Source organism: Camellia sinensis, chromosome 6 (genome assembly GCF_055761805.1).
Source record: "Camellia sinensis isolate YWXY chromosome 6, ASM5576180v1, whole genome shotgun sequence".
Taxonomy (NCBI): domain Eukaryota; kingdom Viridiplantae; phylum Streptophyta; class Magnoliopsida; order Ericales; family Theaceae; genus Camellia; species Camellia sinensis.
In genome coordinates, this window is record NC_138966.1 from 84,451,510 (window position 1) to 84,461,088 (window position 9,579).

The following is a 9,579-nucleotide window of genomic DNA, read 5'->3' on the forward strand; positions in this document are numbered from 1 at the left end:
TTTAACTAGCAGAAGCATTGTAATGCAATAAGTATTGTGAAGCGAAAGCCAAAGTTCGAATACTATCGACTCTTAAAAAAAATAAAAATAAAAATCTAGCTAAAGCTTGTAAAAATCCTTTGGTGGTCAGTTTGATTATCACCATCCCAAGCCCAATTTTAGCTAGGTTCTCATGCATCAGTAAAGTATTTTTGGTTATTCCTGTGTAGCTTTTTTATGGATAGAAATTGATAATCAGAGGGAAAAAAAAAAAGCTAAAAATATTTATTCTCTAACTTGCTAATAATTAGCATTTTTAAACTTAAATAATTATTTTTACCTCCCAAGTTGTTAGTAAAAGCTATACAAAACACTTAGAAAGCTGTACCTGTTTGGACCATTATATTACTGTTCTGGTGTGTTATAACCCACCCTTTCTCCTTCACTTTCTCTATATGATCTCTCCCCGGCAGTCATGCTTGTAGGCTGCAGCCGCCGTGATACTTGCCCCACTTTGATCCACATCGATAGCAAAACTCGTATCCACACCTGCAAGTAATGTGCAAACAACCCTCAGTTTTTTCCACATAGATTTTGCAATTTGGGCATTTCCTCCAGCTCTTCTTCTTAGCAAGTTCCTTCACCAACCCATCATCATCTTTCCCCTTTTTCTTCTTCGCATTCAGTCTCTCAAACTCCTCGCATGTAAATTCCAAATGCCACGGAACACCACACCTTGCACAGATTGATCTCCAGCATGCAGGGCACTCTATCTTCTTTATGACCTCCCCGGAATCATTAACCAACATGGCCAAACAGTCCATAAAAGGGCAGTACACTGTTTGGGATTCGGGAATCAGTGACTTGCACAGGGACTCATCCCACTTGACAAGGATGTCGTTTGGGATGATCTGTCTGCAAGTGTTGAAATCTAACGGAGCTCTGCAATCTACTTCAGGGCACAAAATTATCTTTACGTTGTCTTGGATCTTTGCTGTAATGTGTTTACTTGTGCAATCATAACAGAAGGAGTGAGAGCAAGTTTGGTTTCTGAACTTTCGCCAACTTTCTATCTCCTCAAAGCAAATACCGCAGGAGAACTGGGATGGCTCGGCATTTGATGTTGGACTAGTTTGGATGGCTGGCGACATTGCATTGTTTGATATTCGAGAAGGGAGTAGGGAAGCCAACATGACTTCTTGCATCTGCAACTCTTCTGCATACAGCACATCTGATTCTGAGGCAATCTCACTTCCATTTGCTTTGTAAAGCACTGAAAAGAAAAAAAACACATCCACACTGATCGATTAATATGACAGAAAAATAGACATTCTAGGAGAGGAAATGGGAGACCATCTGAGGTCTCTAATACATCCAAACTCCAAACCTAGAACAGCTATATTTTTTAAAAAGTTAACCTAAACAAATATATCATGACAGAATAACAGGCATGTTCCTTTAACTTGCGAGGCAAGATGGTACATCCCAGCTGCCTGAGAGCAGACTCTACCTCTGATAGATCAAATATCAATTTAAACAGAAGAGCTGACAGTGAGATTTTAGGTGAAGCTAATTTTTTAAACTTGAAAAAATATGTCCAAGGTATCAGTTTACGGTGAAAATGAGTCTTCTTTTCTTGGCATGACAACATTTAGGCATGCTAGAGGCTATGTTTGTGAAAAACAAGGATTGGTACAAAAATCCTAAATGGCCTTTAATCCCACATAATGCAGGATAAATGTAGCTTACTTGGATGACTAAAATTCCCTCACTGATAACCAAAACAAAAAATTCAGCATCATTTCCAATGGCATAAGTTAGGGACTATTCTTGACACAAGCCAAGATTGATCAGTGTAATAAAAATTGATTTCACCAATAACAAGGAAGTTGGTATTGCTCAGACTCAGAGCCTTACTGTAATAACCCGACCCTCTTACATGTTTTACGTCTTTAATTATGTGTGGTTATATGCTTGATGAGAAATTTCACATGGAATTGTGTTTAATTATGTGAATTATGTGATTATGAAATTATATCTGTCGGTTATAAGAAAATCTGTTGAAATTACGACCTTTGGACTGGAAACTGAAAGCCTTAGAGGCACCATAACCTGAAATTGACTTTTACAGTTATGATCAACATGATTTTTAGGACATAATATGATTTTTTGTAAAAATTTGATTCATAACGAATTAAATTGATTTAATTGGGCTCAAATCTCAACTAGGCTTATTTAGACTCATAACTTAAAACTTAGAAGATATAGTGGTTACATATATGTGCCTAAACTCTAAAAATATCTCCCGGACAAAGAGAGAGAAGAAGAGAAGGGAGAAAAGAGGAGAGAGCTCAACCTAAGTGGAAGATCGAAGAAACTTGAAGATTAATTCAAGGATTGACTCAAGGCAAGTATAAATCAACTCTAATATCTTAAATCTTTCCTCAATTGATGAGATTCAAGCCTTAAAAAGAAGTTATACACTTACGGAAGTTAGGGTTTTGCCATAAAGATTTTGTTGGAGAAAATATCCATGAAAATCATCAAGATTCATTGTCTTTGTCTACTTTGGGAGTTGATTCTTGTATTTGGAGTTTATTATGATTTAGTTTGAGAGGAACTACCTTCTAATCTTTAATTTTGCATGCTTTGGCTCTTACATGCATATATGTTTGTACCTATTTTGATTAATCATGAGAAGATGAAGAAATGAATGAAATATGGAAATTTGATTTGTAAAAGTGCAATTGAGATGAGTTATGATTTACTTGGGCTTGAGATTTATGTTTATTGTGATCATATATTATGTTTGTGAAATATAATTGCTTGGATTAGGGCCTTGAATTGCCTCTCAAAAGCTGAAATTGTTGAATATTCAGACTGCTCAAACAGAGCCCAGAACCGCACGTACGGGGCCCATGGCCTCACGTGCGGGATACACAGCCGCACGTGTGGGGCTCACAGCCGCACGTGTGGGGCTCACAGCCGCACGTGCGGAAAACAAGGGAGCATGATTGAGCATTCTGAAATAAAAGCACATGCAGCACACCTTCCCGCATGTGCGGTGGGAGACTTCCGCACGCACAGCCCATGGAGGAAATTTCTGTGAACTTCTTTACCTCTGTTTGACCCTCTAAAATTATTAATGTGTACATTTGATCCTTCTAAAATGCTTATAATTGATTACGAATTAAACGAATCGAACATTGAATAAAAAGAAAAGGCTAAAGAAAAGGGACTTACGAGTTGTGTGCTATGTGTAGGTCACGTACAGGAAGGGATCATTGTTCGTCCACATCACTGTGAGTAATAATAGTGTAACGACATGTTTTATTTACGTATTGTGATTTACGATTTTTATATTTCTACTTGTGAATGGCGTATGTTGTATCACTTGTGTTTTGATTGGAATAACGGGAATGATTGAACAATGATATATGCAATGGACTCAAGATCGTTCTGCTTGATTGTGAATAATGGGTCCGAGGCCGTTATGACATGGACTACTTATGACACATGGCTCTAAGGCCGAGGGCGATGGAGACATGTCGATATTCCATCTACCCAATACTGTTCCGAACAGCTGTTGATGTGTTGGGCCCAAGGCCATTTTACTATGATATTGGGCCCAAGGCCGTTTTGTTATTATGTTGAGCCCGAGGCGGTTCCGTCTTATGTTGGGCCCGAGACCGTTCCGTCTTATGTGGGCCTGAGGCCGGTCCAGAATGATCAAGACTAAGACAGACATGTAATTTAAAATATATTCTTCGTGTCTTATGCTCATTCACATGAATCTCCTTACATTGCTATTATTCACTAAGCCTAACTCACTCTATTTTTTTATATATATTTATGTAAGTAAGCAGCCCGGAGACCAGCCCTAGGTCAACTCCAAGAGCCTTTTGTTGGTCCAGTTTTGTCAAGCCTCCCAAGTAAAACCCTTTTGTTTTATTTTGGATTTCCTTTGTATATTGGGAGATTTGGTGATAGACCCCTCACTGTCTAATTTATTTTTCAAAAGGACAAGAATTATGTAGGTATTTTTAAAACCCCTTAATATTTTAAAACTTGTTTCTTTTACTATATTACCCTCATATTTATTAACTCTCTTATTAAGCTATCTTCATAGTGTATTTTAGAGTAAAATTTTACTCTGAATTAGAGTAAAGTTTACTATGATTCAAAATAAAATTTTATATTGTTAAGCAAATCAACACTTTTTTAACCAGAGTAAAATTTTACTCTGAATTATAGTAAAATTATAGTAAAATTTTACTCTCTGATTCAGAGTAAAACTTTACTCTAAAAGTAAAATTTTTTACTTTTAAAGTAAAATTTTACTATAATTCAGAGTAAAATTTTACTCTGAAAGTACAGTTTTACTCTGAATCAAAGTAAAATTTACTATGATTCAAAGTAAAATTTTATATCGTTAAGCAAATCAACATGGTTTTAACTAGAGTAAAATTTTACTTTGAATCATAGTAAACTTTACTCTGATTTAGAGTAAAATTTTACTCTGAAAGTACAATTTTACTATGATCTAAGGAGAGTATCCACTTTGAATCACACTAAGTGTCATGCATTAATAACCTTGTGTGTTTGGTTGCTGAGAAAATCACATAAACATAACAAAAAAATAAATATAGTTTGGTTGCTGAAAAAATCAACATGTTTTTTAACCAAAGTAAAATTTCAGAGTAAAGTTTTACTTTGAATCATAGTAAACTTTACTCTGATTCAGAGTAAAATTTTACTCTGAATCATAGTAAAGTTTACCATGATTCAAAGTAAAAATTCATATTTTTAAGCAAATCAATATTATTTAATCAGAGTAAAATTTACTCTGATTTAGAGTAAATTTTACTCTGATTAGTAAAATTTCTTTGTGAAATTCTTATTAGAGAGATTCTTATCAGAGAGAGAGAAAGAGAGAGAAATTGAATAGATCATCCATTTTAATAGATCGATCATCCATTGAACAAGCTGAGTATGAACAGATCAATTCAAAAACTAGTAAAAACACAAATCTATATTACAAGGTTATATAACCACGAAACACACAGATCAAAAACTAAACAAAAACATCCAAATATCAACATAATCATAATCTAATTGAGGTGACTATTTCAAAGAACACATCCAAATATCTCTCTATCTTTTGATTTCAAAGAATACATGTCTTCAACAACACTTATACACACAAATATATATATACATATATATTCAAAACTCATATCTGTGTTTAAAAAAAATATCTGGTGCTTTACTTGTTAGCCTTAATTACTACATCTCATCATAATATTCTAATATGTTTAGCTAAATATATGGAAGAATAAAATTGAAACCTCGACTGTTGTGCACCGGTCAATCTTTTAAGCACAAGCATTCTGATTTATTTAATAAAAAGTTGAAGAATATTTGAGATTGAGAAACTTAAGTGTTCACTTGTTTAAACAGCTATAACAACCATTTGCAGTCATGTTGTTTGACATCATGCCTTGGACTTGCTGAGAATATATTGGCTTTTGCCTACCGATACAGTACTTAACAGACGAAGCAGCAAATTCTGGTTTCAGTGTACATCTCAACCTTCTTCTCCAGCTCATCCTTCTTGGCCCCGACGACTCTATCGACCTCCTTCCCTTGCTTCAGCAACACGAACGTCGGCATCGCCTCCACTCCAAACTCCTCCGCCGTACACACATATATATAAATACATACATACACATATACATAGGAAGAGCAAATCAGCGGAGACATGGCAGAGCTTGGCGTGTTCGTTGGAGGGAGCGGCGGAAGAGGATCGGACGCCGGCGGCATTGGCGAGGTCGACGTAGGAGTTCCAGAGGCGGTAGCTGAGCTTCTAGATCTGAAGCTTGAAAGAGTTAGAGAAGGGAGAGAGGAAGGAGAGAGACAGAGAAGGTGGGGAGAGAGTGGGTGGAGAAGGTGGGACAATTTAGTTAAGGGTATAATAGTTTAATAAAATATTTAAATAATAAATTTTGTTCTTTATGCAAGACTTTATAATTATGAGGGAGTTTAGAAAATATAATTTTTTTCTTAATCCTTTTAACAATGAAAGGAAGGTAAAGGGGGTTTATAGCCAAATTTCCCTTGTATATTCCATTTTGCTAATGATATAGATATATTGCTAATATGTAAATTATAGATCATTACCCTTTTGTTTAGATTGGCATGTCGTGGACTTGTGGTTTTATGAACTGTATATGTAGATGTGGATGTATATGATGTGTGTACTAAGATCCTCGCATTTAGACACCGCTCAATGGACGTTTCATTTTGTCATTATACTTGTATAAATTATTTGTTGACTATTTTGTTTTGAGGCCTAAATACAGGTCGGTCATGTCCAAACTTTTAGGGACAGGTTTGGGCCGCGACACTTCCAGTGAAATTGCTATGGCTAAATGTCATGTAGGTAATGACGTATGCCATAACAAAGCACTAAAAATTCCTACTGAGGTAGAAAACAGGAATTAACATCTATATATTTCTAACTTTCTATCAATGTGTGAAATCTAGGCTTACCATATGAGATATGCTTCAAACCTCTTTTTATTTTTTATTAATTCAGTGAAATATCTCATGAAAATAGTTTTTCAGCTTTAAAGAATTAAAAAAAAAAAAAAAAAAAAAAAAAAAAAAAAAAAAAAAAAACTTTCTTAGGGCGAGCTGCAGGTGGTTTGGTGCTTTTAATCCTTAAGAAAAGTCTTATGAAATATTCCATGTAATGACTTAAAGAACTGGGTGTGCAGGTCTGAATTAATTGAAGGTGCAAAGCAATTTTATGGGGTAGGAGTAGTGATGAATGGTGTGCAAAGAACATGCTTCAACACTGACACACATCTGTGCTTCACCAGCTCACCAATCAAGAGAAGGAGAGAGGGAAAGAAAAGAGAGCTTCACCACAAATACAACTATATAATATCAGACTTACCACACACATTAGTTCCAAAAAAATAAAAGATTTACCACACACATAAACACAAACAAACCTTAAAATTCACTGTAAATTCTCTTTTTTCATAGTCTTCATGCCACTATGGCAGAATGCAAATGGGAACAAGCCTACAAGCGGAGCTGTGGGCATTGTACAAGGGCCTCACTGTTATACTACAAAAGGGCCTAAACAATGTGATGATAGAAACAGATGCAACCTAGGTAGTCAACCTAATGGAGGAAGAAACTGGGGATCAATGCCCCTTCAGAAACTTGGTGGAAGATGCAAAATTCTCTTCAGAGAATGTGAGTGCACGATTCAACACATTTGGAAAGAAGGAAATTTATGTGCGGACTCTAGCAAAACTAAGTGCGGATCAACTTGAAGGAATGTTGGTGGTGAACAAACCACCAACTGAAATTAGAAGCTTGTTAGTGAGGGGCATGATCAGAATCTCTAGTAAATGGGCTTAGCCCTTTGCTTGTAGTTTTCTTTCTGATGTAACCAAAAAAAAAAGAAAAAAAATAGTCTTCATGCCACTGGCCATGATCCAAAAAAGTAAAGAAAACCAACATTCAAACACAGGCTACCAGAGAGAGAGTAATAGATTAAAAAATCCAGAGAAAGCATCAATCTTAAAGCAGAGCTGCTAGGTACCTAGAAAATTGTCACAGAAAACACATTGAATGGTTGAGATTCATTTTATGTAGGAGCCCAATGTACAAGAATTCAATCTAACCCACACATCATTCTTTTGGTTAAATTTCTGGTAAAACTCTCTAGGTACTTCAACTTTCTCATCTCAAAGCATATATTCGATGGCATTTCAAAATAGCAATAAAATAAAAGGAACAGTTTTGGGGTTTTTTTTTCACTGGATGGCCTTTTGATTTTGAGTTTTAACTCAACTCAAATCAATTAAACAATATTGTTTGGCTCAATTAGGAATTTTATGCTACGTTTTCAAAAATTTTATTTTCGTTTTTCATTTTTGGGAAAAGTTCAGAACCCCAACCAAACAAAAACAGCTCGTCTAGTATTATTTTTTATTTGTTTTTCTATTAAAACAAAGAGCAATTCCTCAAAAACTCATTTTTATGTTTAGGTACTCCTAAAAAATGATCAAGTACAAGTAATTTCACTCCATTTCCTTTTCCAAACTTCAACAAATCCTAAATCCATTAAAAGAAAAAAAGGAAAAAGAAAAAAGTAAAAAAGAAAAAAAAAGAAAAGGAGAAACTTATACCAATTTCAATGAGTAAAAAACTATATTTAGAAGTTTCATTACTAATGAATATCACCACAAGTCTACAATAATGTTGATTATGATATTTCCATTCTCTCTTTTTGTTTTTTATTTTCTTGGCATGAGTTTTATCAATGGAGATCTCAAATCGCTAATAAAAGCATATTCAATATATATTATAAATCACTGTAAATAATTCCTAATTCGTTTACCCCAATTTCAATTTGCAACTTAAAAAAATTCTTATGCTTTGCTCCATCAATACGCTATTGATATGATTATAAAAGTGTACGACAGCGTCACAAAAAAGTTAACTTTCTCATCTCATTGCGGTTCAAAAGTTCCCTAAAAAGAATTACAAAAATAGTAAAGTTGAATAATGCACCTTAAAAACTTCATTAATTTTCTCTGTTCAGAAAACTTTTCCGAGAAAACTTTTTCTCGGGAAAACTTTTTCTCGGAAAACCCAAACCCATGATCAATTGGCAAAAACAAAAGCAGAAACGGTTACCATCTTCGAAGCGACGTGTGGAGCCCAACACCACCGCGTCAAATTCCGGCGGTGCAACAGTATCACCGCCGTCCTCGTCCTCGTCCTCCTCCTCCTGAGAGTTATGGGACCAAGCAATTAAAGCGACGGATGTGACTAGACCGGACCAGAGGACGAAAGTGCCGAAATCGGAGCGGTCTCGGCGGAGAAAAGCGATGCCGTGGGTGAAGAGACGAAGAAAATGGGTTGGTAGATGGAGAAGAGTTGTCAAAGTTGGAGGAATTTGACCGGAAAGTTCGTCTTCCGGCGAGTTGACGGAGTTGAGACCCGGTATAAGACCGGAAAACATGTCGTCGGAAAAGGGAAGAGAAGGAAAACGAAGACCATGACCAAACATGGACACTGAGTTTCCCATAAAATAGAGCGCAATACGATACCAGAAGGGTCAGTACTCGTTCCGTTTGCTTGTGTTGTGTTGTGTTGTGATGAAAGATCGAGTAGAGAGCCAAGCTTGATAAATCGGAATGAGGATCCCACAGCTACCAGGGGTCCCACAGCTTTATAGTTTATTTTTAATTTTCACTCGTAGCGTGTTTATTACGGTAGAATGGGCTAGTATTAATTCGTACTCCCCCAATTCCAAAATGATAATTTTTCTTAAAAGGAATTACTAATAAATTTCAAATTAAAGAATGTTGATTTATTTAAGAGTGAATTTGGAAAGTGGGTTAGTTTTTTGATTTTTTAATTATTTTAGTTTGGGTTAAAAAGTTTAGTTTGAGAAAGATTTTTTGGTTTTTTTAACTTTTTTTTGTGAGAGAAGAGTGTAATGATTATGAATTGGATGTGATGTTTTGTTTGTTGCGCCTCAAATAACCTATTTTATCTTTTATGGCTATT

General features: G+C 35.4%; 1 protein-coding gene across 1 annotated transcript; it reads right to left on the minus strand.

Moving 5' to 3' along the window:
- Positions 1–244: 244 nt before the first annotated feature.
- Positions 245–9,338, minus strand: LOC145792744 (ring-type E3 ubiquitin ligase 454-like). The gene is made up of 2 exons (XM_082874102.1): positions 8,701–9,338; positions 245–1,252 (listed from the first exon to the last, which is right to left on the minus strand). The coding sequence occupies exons 1-2, from the start codon at positions 9,092–9,094 to the stop codon at positions 453–455; spliced, it is 1,194 nt and encodes a 397-aa protein (XP_082730228.1). The 5' UTR covers positions 9,095–9,338; the 3' UTR covers positions 245–452.
- Between the last annotated feature and the right edge of the window lie 241 nt (positions 9,339–9,579).